Source organism: Narcine bancroftii, chromosome 11, assembly GCF_036971445.1.
Source record: "Narcine bancroftii isolate sNarBan1 chromosome 11, sNarBan1.hap1, whole genome shotgun sequence".
Classification (NCBI taxonomy): Eukaryota; Metazoa; Chordata; class Chondrichthyes; order Torpediniformes; family Narcinidae; genus Narcine; species Narcine bancroftii.
The window spans coordinates 67,484,257-67,496,999 of record NC_091479.1 but is presented as its reverse complement, the minus strand read 5'-3'; the positions used below and the strand labels follow the sequence as shown (position 1 = coordinate 67,496,999).

The 12,743-nt window shown below is 44.6% G+C and overlaps 1 protein-coding gene across 6 annotated transcripts in view; it reads left to right on the top strand.

The window, feature by feature from the left end:
• The window catches only part of tmem178bb (transmembrane protein 178Bb), a 367,927-nt gene extending 355,862 nt beyond the window's left edge, over nt 1–12,065 (top strand). For all 6 annotated transcript variants that reach the window (XM_069903213.1, XM_069903212.1, XM_069903210.1 and 3 more), the window contains one exon: nt 11,339–12,065. In XM_069903213.1, coding sequence (XP_069759314.1) covers nt 11,339–11,589 — 251 coding nt within the window. In that variant the 3' untranslated portion in view covers nt 11,590–12,065. The remainder of the gene's footprint in view (nt 1–11,338) is intronic.
• Nucleotides 12,066–12,743: the final 678 nt, after the last annotated feature.

Below are 12,743 nucleotides of genomic sequence, written 5' to 3'. Positions count from 1 at the left end.
AACCACCTCACTTCCTGACAAGCACCCCTTGACCAGTAAGACTTGGAGGTAAGACTCTCATTACAGTGGACATGGTCTGATGGTACAGGATTGAATCCTGCTTCTCCAAAGCCTAGGAATCAGCTCAAGATCAAGGTCAAGGTTACAGTTATTGTTAAGTTTTCCTTTGTTTGCTCTGTCTTTAAGTTTAGTTTCCACAAAATACCTCATACATGTTTTTCTGCAAACAGAATCTGAATTTATTGACATGAACCTGTCACAAAATTCATTTACAAAATGAATCGATTTGTGCAAAAGATGACAAAATGAGATGTCTATGGTTCATTGCCAATTTAAAAACCTGATGCCAGGGGGGAAGAAGCTATTATTGTGTCAAGGGGTGCTTGTCTTCAGGCTCCTGTACCTTCTTTCTGATGGTAACAGTATGAAGAGAGCATGACCTGGGTGGTGAGGGTTCTTGAGGACAGAGGCTGCTTTCTTGAGACATCACCTCTTGTAGATGTCCTCAATGGAGTGAAGACTGATGGCCAAGTTCACAACTCTCTGTGTAGTCTTTTTCTGTCCTATGTATTTTCTTCTTCATACCAGACAGTGATGCAACCAGTTAGACACACCCGGTACACTTGTAGAAATTTTCAAGTCTTTGGTGACATACCAAATTTCCTCAAATTCCTCACAAAGTACAGCTGCTGGTGAGCTTTCTTGGTAATTGCATCAGCATGGAAGCTCCAGGACAGAACTTCAGAGATGTTGACGCCCAGGAATATGAAATTCTTAACCCTCTTCACTACTGACTCATTGATGAAGACTGGTTCGTGTTCTCCCGATTTCCACCTCCTGCATCAGTTTACCTCTTCCATTCATATAGTCATATGACAATAAGATTACAATGTAAAAGAAGACCAATTAGCTGCAAACAAGAGTAGCAGGTGGGGTTCATTCAGGAGCCTGATGGTTACAGGGAAGACGCTGTCTTTAAGCTTGTTCGTGCATACTTTCACACTCTTAAGCCTTCTCCCCATTGGGAGGAGGGAGAAAAGAGTGTGCCTAGGTTTAATGCGTCCTTCAGTATGTTGGCTGCCTTTCCTAGGCAGTGGAAGATGTAGACGGAGACCATGGAGGGGAGGAAGGTTTTTGTAACATCCTGCCGTACCATGCTATGATGTATCCAGCAAGTGTGTTTTCAATGTTGCACTGTAGAAGTTATTGAGGGATGGGGACATGCTGAGCTTCCTTGGTGTTCTGAGAAAGTAGAGTGATTGGTGGGTTTTCTTATCCATCATGTCCCAAGTCAGGTCACTGGAGATATTTATTCCTAAGAACTCAAAGCTATTGCTTTTACAACTTCAGTGCACACAGAGGTGCCCACTAGTCCAGCACCTCTATCAAGATAAGAAAAACAACCATAAGAGAGTCCTAATGGAGACAGCAAGTGCTCACAGATCAAGCCACCTCCTCTTCCACTTCTTGCTCCCCTGTAACCTCCATATCTACACAGCCGCCTGTCACTTCCAGTGGTGAACATGAGCTTTAAGCTTCCGATTCACCCTTCTCATCCCCTGGTTCCCAACCCCTGATGCAATCAGGAAGCTGTAAGTGCCCGAGGCCCTTCAGGAGGCCTGCTGGTACCCTCACGGATCCTGGCCCTGATATCTAGTTCCCACAATCCAGTATCCAGCAGCACACGGAATGGTGTGAGTCCTTTGAGCCTGTCACTGGTCCACTGCTGTGATCCCCCACCTTCTACCTCTCTTGGTCTTCTGCTTCTCGGCAAAAGGAGGTTCTCCCACTCGGATGCCCTGCACCAATCCGCTACTCCTCCAGAGCCTGCAACCCTTGTCATCTGGGCAGCCAAAAAGTGTGGGTGCTCCAATCTTTTCTGACCTGGATCTCAATTGTCAGAAAACTCTGCCAGCCCATTCTATAGGCAATTTAATGTGTGCGGAGCTGTTGGGTGGGACAGTGAGCCAGTAAGAGCCTGTGGAGGAGGGTTTTGTCTCCACTCCCCTGGGTCTGAACCAGCACCAATGCTGCCACTACATCAGCCCTTCCCTCTTGATTAATGACACAGTGAAGCATAGAGACCACGCTTTCTATGTCAACGGTTTGACTGGCCTATTTTCTCTCTCTCTATTTCTTTCCCTCTCCAAAAATTCTTTCTCTCCCTCCTATCTTTCCCTCTCTCTCCACACACACACACACACACACACACAATCTCTCTCCTCCCTCCCTCCCTCCCTCTCTCCCCATATTGTTTTGGTTTCTTTCCCTGCCATTGTGAAGCCACCAGTTTAATCGGAATGATTGCTTCAACATTTTACCAGCTGAGCTTCCAAAAATTTCTATGCAGCTGCCGCTCCAAAAATAGGATAACTCCACTTTTATTATTCAGATTCCGGAGGAATAATTTTCTCCAGCCTAACTGATGGGCTTGTCAGTCTCCTATCCATTTTCAAATAATCCCCTTATCTCATTAACACACTCAAAACCTAATTAAACTCATCCCTCTGCAAATCAGGGCTATTTTCTTTCCCCTCCCAAGCAGATTATTCCCATTTAATTTCATTGATTGATTGGATGTGTCAGAAAATCTTAAAATTAATTGTTGATACACGTGATAATTCTGAGACAGCATCGAAGGTCCTTGAAGGCAAGGTGCCAGAGACTGAATGTAAATGTGTGCCTGCATTCTCGCAATCAATCCTGAATTTCCTTGTTTGCAGCTTTGTGTGAAATTCACCTCATCATGTTGAAGGCTTGACAGAGAGTTATTCTGCAAATGGTGTGGTCCAATTGCAGCCATCTACTTTATTTAACCTCTGCAATTTCTGCAGCTATTGTACATCAGGATCACCTCCGGGACATTGCAAGTCCGCCCACCTTTTACCTCATGATTAATGAGTTTATTGTCATATATATTTTAAATTTTTCTTTAATTTTAGCGATACAGCATGGTAACAGGTCCTTCCAACCCACAAGCCCCTGCTGCCCAAATACACCAATTAGCTTACAAACCCCATATGTTTATAAAGGGAAAGCACTTGCAATCGTGGGGACAATGTACAAATTCCTTACAGACAGCGTCGGATTTGATCCCGGGTCATTGGTACTGTAATAGCAAGACACTGGGCACTATACCTGAATTATATAATGTGCTTTTACACTGAACTTCTTACCTGGTGCAACCAAACAAGTACTTTTTAAAAAATACTTCAATAGTATAAATTGAATTAAATTAAAAAGAGATAATAATTACAAATAATAGATCGATCATAAATATTCACAGCTACTGTAGTGCAAGAAAAGTGTTGTTACGATAGTGCAGACAGGACTCTTTCTGGTGTCGAAGTAGTTTACGATCAGTGTAACAAGGGAATTGTTCAAGAGCCTGATAGCTGTTGTTCTTGAATCTAGAGGTGCTGGTCTTCAGGCTTCTGTAAAAACACACCAAAATGCTGGAGGAATTCAACCGGTCTTTCAGCATCCATAAAAGACAAAGGCGATTCAGGCCTGAGTCCTTCGTCAAGGATTATGCAGAATGACCTTCTCCCCAAAAATCGCAGTTTGTGACCAGGGTGATGGGGGTACTTTACGCCGTTGACTGCCTTCTTGAGGCAGCATCTTACATGGATGTCTGCAATGGATGGGAGGTCAGAGCCAGTGAACCTATAATCTTGTCATGTTGCTTTGACCATGTTTTCTCTGAATTTTTAATCCGAAATGGCACCAGAGAATGACTCCTTTTTGGTGATCCCTGGATAGCATGTAAAATGGAGCTTTTCACTGTATCTCGGTACATGTGACAACAAGCTAATGTAGCCAACATCCTAGTATTGATTATGTGTGGTCTCTGCTTGGAGGAGTTGCCTCACTGGTACCAAAAGTTCAATTTCTGCTCCTGTATTTGTTCCTTTTAAGATCAATTGAAATATAAAATTTATTTGATTGCATTTCATAAAAATATAGAATTTATTTCTCTCTCTCTCTCTCTCTGAGTGAGTAAAGGGACTCACGCCAAGCAATTCTGCATTTATCTAAGGAGATGCAATTCCTCGAGATTTATTTTGAAGGCAACAAAAAATCATTAGAAATGCTTCTTCATTTCTGACTTGGTCACAAACAGCACACATTCATTGCAGTGTCTCCTGTGGCCAATGACCAATCAATTGTAGCAGTGATGAAGCGGCTAGATGAATTTCTTCAATCTGAAGTATTATCAGAATGTCATGTAACTGCAGCATCACGTCCTATTACCTAATGATCCCCACCATTCTCACTCGGGGGGGGGGGGGCGGGCGAGTGGTGGAAAGGGAAAAGGGAGAAGGAAAGGAGAGCAAGCGAGGGGGAACAGCTGACAAGAAAACGGGGGGGGGGGGAGAGGCGAGAAAGGGAGGAGAAAGGGCGCAGAAGGTACAGTGGGCTGGGAGCAATACTATTTTGGAACTTGGAAACAAAGGCAACGAGGTGGGGAAGAAGATAGATGAACGAGCGGGAGGCTCTATGGCCAATACATTCCTTTATAGAGTGGGAGGCCAGAGAAGAAGGGAAAATAGAGAGAAAGGGTTCAGGAGAGAATTGAGATTTATATGAAGGATTGATCTTTTATCAGTCAAATCCCAAATATGATTGGTATTGCAATCCCATTTTCATTTTTCTGTACTCCAGATGGCTTAGACACAACCTCCATATTCCTTGCAGGAAATGCCCCTTCCCAGGAATAATCCAATGAATTTATATGCTGTTGAATACTTAATGATACAAAATTTGGAATTCTTTGAAGTGACAATACATGAGTTGCAGTGAATGTTGTGGATTGTAATTTTCAGAAGGCCTTTGACAAGGTGCCGTACGTGAAGCTACTTAACAAGAGCCCATGGTAATATACGAGCAAGGGCAGAGCGTTGGTTGATTGTCAGGAAACAGAGAATGGCAATACAGGGATCATATTCTGGTTGGCTGCCAGTTGGTGGAGGAGTTCCACAAGGGTCAGTGTCGGGGCTGCTTCTTTTTATGTTGTAAGTCGATGATTTAGATTATGGAATGAAAGGCTTTGTAGCCAAGTTTGCAGATGGTACAAAGGTAGGTGGAGGAGCAGGTCATGTTGAGGAAACAGGGAGGTCGCGGGAAGTGTGCGGTCATGCACTTTGGTAGAAGAAATAAATGGGGAGAAAGTTGAGAATTCTCAGATGCAAAGGATCCTGGGAATCCTCATGCAGGACAGCTTGAAGGTAAACGTGCATGTTGAGTCAGTGTTGAAGAAGATAAATGCAAAACTGGCATTAATTTGAAGAGGAATAGAATATAAGAGCAGGGATGTGATGTCGAGGCTTTACAAGGCACTGGTGAGACCTCACATGGAGTATTGGGCTCCTCATTTAAGAAAGGATGTGCTGACATTGGAGAAGGTTCAGAGGAAGTTCACAAGGATGATTCTGACAATGGAAGGGTTATCACAGCTCTTGACCTGTACTCACTGGAATTTAGGAGAATGATGGGGGGGATCTCATTGAAACATTTTGAATGTTGAAAAGCACAGACAGTGTAGACGTAGAAAGGTTTGTTTCCCAAGATGAAAGGGTGTCAAGGACAAGAGGGCGCAACTTCAGTATTGAAGGGTGTGAAGTGCCAGTTGATGAAGTAGACAAAGATGATGTGGTCAAACAATAATCATGGCTTTTATTAGCAGAAACTCATGATACAATAATGAAAGACAATAGATGCATACCCAAAGGGAGTGTCCTTAACAGTAGAGATAATGCACAGCCAATGTTAGTACAGCAAGGCTCGCCAGAGGGAAGACAGGCGGCTTGGCAGACATTCACCACAGGGTGTCTGCTTAGAATAGAAATACAGAGGAATTTCTTCATCCAGAGGGTGGTAAATCTGTGGAATTTTTTGCCACAGGCAGTTGTGAAGGCCATCTTATTGGTGTATTGAAGGCAGCGATGGCTTAGCCAGAGCTTTCAAGCTTATGGGGAGAAGGCTGGGCAGTGGGGCTAAATGGATCAGCTCATGATTAAATGGCAGGGCAGACTCAATAGGCTGAATAGCCTATTTCTGCTCCGATGTCTTATGGTCTTCAAATTATGAGGGTTATAGATAGGGTGATTGCAACCAGATTTTTTTTGCTCACTGAGGTTGGGTGAGAAAAGAACTAGATGGCATGGTTTAAGGATGAAAGGTGAAATATTTAAGGTGTACATTAGGGGGATCTTTTTCATGCAGAGGGTGGTGAGAGTGTTGAATGGTCTGCCAGAGAAGGTAGGTCATGTGGGTTCATGACTTTTAAGAGAACATTGTTCCATGGTACTATAAATGGAAGGAGTGAAAGAATGGGGCAGGAGAGAGAAAACAGAGGGCAAAAAGAATAAAGAAGGAGATGGTCAAGAACAAAGGAGGGGAGAGGAGAAATTTCATGATATAGAAGGAGGAATGAGGAGAGGATAAGGGTGGAAGAAGGGAGAAGAGAGGGAAGGGCAATAGAGGGAGGGGGAATGGGTTCAGGCAGTGGCTGAGCGGTCAGTGATGTGAGAAGAGAGAAAGAGGGGACAGGGTAAAAGGGAGATTTAATTTAAAAAAAATTCAGACATACAACACAGTAACGGGCCATTTTGGAACATGAGTCCATGCCACCCAATTTACACCTAATTAACCCACACCCCCAATACATTTTGAACAGTGGGAGCAAACCGGTGCCCCCGCGGGAGATCACGCAGACACGGGGAGAAGGTACAAGCAGACAGTGCAGGATTCAAGCCCATGTCCAGCCCCTCTCCTCCCCCTCTACCTTTGAAGGGACCGCTCCCTCCCTCATGCACTAATCCCCCCCTCCCCATGGCACTTTCTCCTGTGGCTGTAGGAGGAGCCACACCTGTGCCCGCACCTCCCCTCACCACAGTCCGGGGCCCCAAATAGGCCTTTCAAGCGAAGCAACACTTCACTTGCGTATCCGCAGGACTGATTTACTGCATCCAGTACTCCCTTTGTGGTCTTCTCGACATCAAAGATCGCTGAGCACCTTCTCTCTGTCCGCAGCAGTGACAGGGACCTTCAGTAGCCAACCATTTCAGTTCTGTGCCCCATTCCCATAGTCACATGTCTGTCTATGGCCTCATGTACTATCCCAACAAAACCACCGGTAAATTGGAGGGACACCACCTGATTTTCCGTCTGGGCACTCTCCAGCCGGATGGCATTAACGTCGACTTCTCCAGTTTATGCTATCCTGCTCTCCTTTCTCCCTCCTTTCCCTTCCCCTGTCTTCTTTCCATAAACCTTCCACCTCCTTCCTTCTCTATTCACCCAGCCATCCCTCCCCCTGCTTGCTGCTGTGCCCTCCCTCCCTTCTCCACCTATTTACCTCCTGCCTTTATTGAGACCAGGCTACTTCCCCCATTGCCTTTTGTACAGATGCCTGACAACATTTTTCTATACCCTGATGAAGGGCTCAAGCCCGAAACGTCGGTTCTGTATTTTCACTGTTGCTGTATAAAGGGCACTGTTTGACCTGCTGAGTTTCTCCAGCATTGTCTTTTTACCTCAACCACGGTGTCTGCAATCTTTCATGTTTTACTTCAGGCCAGTGGTTCTCAACCTTTTCCTTTCCACTCACATACCACTTTAAGTATTCCCTATGCCATCAGTGCTCAGTGATCAGTAAGGTGGTGTGTGAGTGGAAAGGGAAAGTTTGAAAGCCACTGTTTTAATTGTCCCTAATTGACTCGTCATGTGCACGGTTTCATAACTCCAAAGGAAATGGGCCAATGACAATTTTTCTCAAACAAAATATTGGGTCTAGAGCAGTGGTTCTCAACCTTCCTTAAGCAATCCCTTACTAATCACAGAGCTCTTGTGACATTGGGATTACTTAAGGTGGAAAGGAAAAGGTTGAGAACCACTGCTTCAGGCGGTATCTGTGGGGGAAAATGGTCAGTCAGTAATTTGGACTGGGATCCTCTTCCTCACAGCACTCATCCATTAATGGTGGTCATAATTCCCATAATCCCCTGAGCTCCAGGAAATTACCTGCCCTTTGCTGGTTAGCATTCTGTAGGCTGTGATTCAACCCTCCATATAACAGAAGAAGAAGACGTCCCTCATGAATTTATCCAGGCTAACCTTTAAATCAGGCACTCTCCAGCAGAGCTTTTCATGAAGCAGAAATTGCACTCTCAGGGGTTTAAGACCCATCACTATTTTCTTCAAGAACTGTCAATAAATCAAAATTATAAAGTCCAAAGTTCAGATTTATTGTCAGGGTACATTATTGACATCACGAGATTCTTTTTCCTGTGGGTCAGGCAGAATATCTCTACTCATGAAAAGATACGCATGGAAAAGAGAGAATTGATAAGAAAAAAAGAATGGCTGTGCAATACAGAAAACAAAAAAATCAGTAATAAATAATGTGCAAAGTCAGAGCCCTTAAATTAGTCCCTGATTGAGTTTGATGTTGAGAAGCCTGATGGTGGAGGGGAAGCAGCTGTTCCTGAACCTGGTGGTATGAGTCTTGTGGCACCTACACCTCTTCGTTGATGGTAGCAGTGAGAACAGGGCGTGTGCTGGGTGGTGTGGATCCTTGATGATCACTGCTGCTCTCCGACGGCAGCGTTCCCTGTAGATTTTCTTGATAGTGGGGAAGGTTTTGCCCGTGATGTCCTGGGCTGTGTCCACTACCTATTGCAGGGCTTTCTGCTCAGAGCTCTTGGTTCCCCCATAACTGACCATGATGTAGCCAGTCAGCACACTTTTCACTACACATCTGTAGAAGTTGCCAAGGTTCTCAATGTTATACCAAACCTCCGCCACGCCCTGAGCAGGTAGAGGTGCTGATGTGTTGTCTTCATCCAGGAAAGATGCTCCAAGATAGTGACTCCCAGGAATTTACATTTGCTCACCCTCCGCACCTCCGATGCCCCATGATCATTGGATGGTACATCTCTGGTTTTCCTTTCCTGAAGTCCACAATTAGCTCCTTCGTTTAGGTGAGAGTTGTCAGTGCATCATTCAACCAAGTTTTCAATCTCCCTCCTGTACGCTGACTCATCGTCCCTTTATATACAACCCACTACCGTGGTCAGCAAATTTGACAGGATGCTTTCAATGGCACACCTGAAGAAGTTGTTAAGAGATGCAGATGACATGCAGAATTCCCTAAGGCTTCTGAGGAAGCCGAGATCATCACAGACAACGATTCATGCAATCTAATCACTCATTGCCTAATACTAATGAAGCCATTGATTGGGTAAGGCATTGGAAGGGAGGTAGCACCATCCCCACCTGGGTAGACTGTCCCTGCCACGCCCGGAGAAGGAGAGCAGATGTTTGCAAGTTGCCCTCATGCATATTAAGTTGAGTAGAATAGATGATAGGCCAGATTACACAGGTAGAAGAATTTTCCGTTCACTGTATCCTCTGTACACCCTATATTAACTGGAACAAGAGGGCTTCTGGCAAGGATAGATATCTAGCCTGTTAGGATGTTCAATCCTGTGGAGTTTTTATGTTCTCCCTGTGACTGCATAGATGTACAGTACATGGGTGTTCCATTTTCTCCCATTCCCTAAGACACAAGGCTAGATGGTCATTGTAGCTTACCCCTTGTGTTGGTAGGGGATTGGTGAGAGTTGATGGACATGTGGGAAGGAGTGTGCTACAGGGAATTGAATTCTTTATTGTCATGTGTGCTGATTTAAACTTGGCTTTGCACGCTACCCAGGCTAGTCAACTGGGAAATGGGAGAGGAGATGTGCTCAGAGAGTGGGCCTTGTAAGAGTTGACTCAGTTTGAAAAACTTCTGGAATTTCCCTGAGATATTCGAGTCTGACTACAGAGTGCAGGACAGGGGCTGGTGGGTGGTAGGTGAGGAACAAAGGGAATCCGGTCCTTGTTGCATCTGGGGGCAGAGGGGGACAGGACAGATGTGTGGGAAGTGGAGGAGAAGAGGATGAGGGTTGGGTTGATGGGGTGGAGGGGAAGTCATGTTTTATTTGTGCATTAAACTACAATCACAGCATCTGCAGACTGTTGTTTAACTGTGGCAGATGTAGTTAATGCAAAGAAATGGGAATGACTTTAGTTCGGGTTCCTGGATCTATGAAATATTATGATGACCAAATGTGAAGGAACAGTATCTAGATCTGGAGGAGCACTTGAATGGCTTAGGGAGAGCAGATCATGAACCAAGTGCTGGTAAATAGGATTAGTATTGATAGGCAGTGATAAACAGCATGAATGCAATGGGCTGAAGGGCCTGTTTCTGTGCTGCATAACTATGAAAAGAGAGCTTGGGATGGAAATATAGATTATTAAAGGTGGGTAGGCCATTGAGATGAAGTTCCAGATCACGTACTGCATATAAAAACATGGCCTCATGCATAATAAGTTGAATTTACGTGGGTTTACCAGGACACAGTCTGGATATTTCATGCAGCTCTGGGCATTCAATTATTCTAGCTGTAAGGAAGAAGGTGAGTGGAGAGTCAGAATGAGAGGTTAAAGTTACAAAGACAACTTTGTCAGAGTTGGAGGGAGCAAGAAAGGACAGGAGGGCAAAACTGAATATTGTCACCATAGGTGAATGAAAAAAAATGTTTTCACCCAAACAAATTAACAAGGAGTGAGCTAATCTGCCCTTGTGCGTGTATCATCTCTCTGTCACCTCAGTGTCATTTTCTGCACTAACTCTCCATATCCCTCAATACCTTAAAATGTGCCCATCATGCGTTGGAATGTACTCAGTGACTGTTCCTCCACTGAACTCCTGGGTAAGGAATTCCAGAGATTCACCAGCCTCTGGGAGAAGGAATGTCTCCTCATTTCTGTCCCGAATGTCCCACCATTCGTTTAGAGACTGTGAGGTGACTCCTGGTTCCGTGCATTCCAGCTTCACCTCAATTCCTCATCCGGGTACTCAAGCCCTGTAAAAATTATGTTGATGTTTCATTCTCCTGAACTCGAGAGTGTACAGGTCCAGTCTCCTTCACCTCCTCTTTCTCAACAAACCTGCCATCCCAGGAATCAATCTGGTAATGATGAGGAGATGAGGTACAAATTGCATCTCCCAGAGAAAACGATGATAAGTTTATCGTCATACACATCGTACATATCCCCAAAATTCTTATTGCTGCAGTTGAAAGGTTCTTCACAAATAAATCAACTACAATAGTATATCTTAAATTAAATTGAAAATAGATAATAAATACAAAAAAGTAGAGAGAGATCCTAAATATTCACTGTTATTGGCCAACCTACTGCCTTGGCTGTCTTGTCGATGCGTTGAGTTTTTACCTGTGATGCTACCCTGTGGATTTAACCCAATTCTTTCATCTTTTCACAGGGACGTTCTGCATCATTTCACTGTGCACGTGCGTCGCTGGAATTAACTTTGAACTCTCCCGCTACCCCAGATACCTGTATGGTCTGCCAGACGACATCAGCCACGGCTACGGCTGGTCGATGTTCTGCGCCTGGGGCGGCCTCGGGTTGACGCTCATCGCGGGCTTCTTCTGCACGCTGGCTCCTTCGGTCCAGACCGTCCCCAGGACGAGCTACCCAAAATCCAGGCCGGAAAACGGGACCGTCTGCTAGAGCTCAAGGGTGTGACCAACTCAGAGGGAGGGGGGGATCCAGGCCAAGGATTTGCTCACTCTGTGCCTGGCTTGACAGACCTTTGGTGGCACAAACTGGAAATTATTCAACAGCAAACCCTGAGCAGTGTATAATTCTTGACTTATATGTTAGTCTTAATTCTTTGAATGAAGAAGAACATTATGTATATGCTGTATCTATACTGTTCCATTCATTGGGGATGATCAACACTCCCGTATCGTGGTTGTGCCGATGAATAGATTTGATTAGTCAAGTTTATCATGGTGAATATGTCCCGACTTACCTGATGTAGTGTACAGAAATCTCCTTCATTAAAACCCAGAACTGTGTGTGGCGGATGTATTTTCACAAACCACTTTCATATCAACATGTGCGGGTGTGTGGGCGTGCGTGCGTGTGTGCGTGTGTGTGTTTTATGATCAGTGTATCTTGTGAAGTTGTAACTTTAATTCTTCCCTGCAGAAATAAACTGTACTGGAAACTGAATTTGAACAGGGGCTGAATTATACCTTGATCGTGTGACAATGACCTTCATTATTTTTTAATTAAATGTCAACCTCATCATCAAGTGGCTTTGAGATGGTCATTGAGACATTAGGGCAGAACTTGGCTAACCCCTTGCACCACTCATAGAGGTCAGGGCTTTCTTGAAATAACTCAGTCTTTTCTTAGATCCTTCAGGGCTCTTCGTGAATAAAGCTCCACCAAATACCAAAATAGGGCTGAACCTTGAATCTATGGTCCAGGGTTAAAATGTCAAGGGGCCGACAACATGGCATTTACAATGAAGTTGGGGGTGGGGAGTCTAAGGGAAATGTGCGGAGCAAGTTATTTTACACGGAGAGGAGAGGGTGCGTGGAATAGGCTGCCAGGGTAGTGATGGAAACAGATACAAAAGTCATGTGACAGTGTGAGTAGTGGAAGGTGTCAATCATGGATGGCAGAGAAGAATTAGTCTAGTCTGGGCAACACAACTCAGCCTAAAGTTCCTGTGCTGTTCTACATTCTAATCTGAGGTTCAAGACAAGCAATTCACTGAACACCAATGGCCATTCAAAGGAGAGAGAGCTTCAAATTACTCCTGTTTATTTTCTGTTGAAGACTTTCTTAAGGTCATATTTGGAAGGTGTATC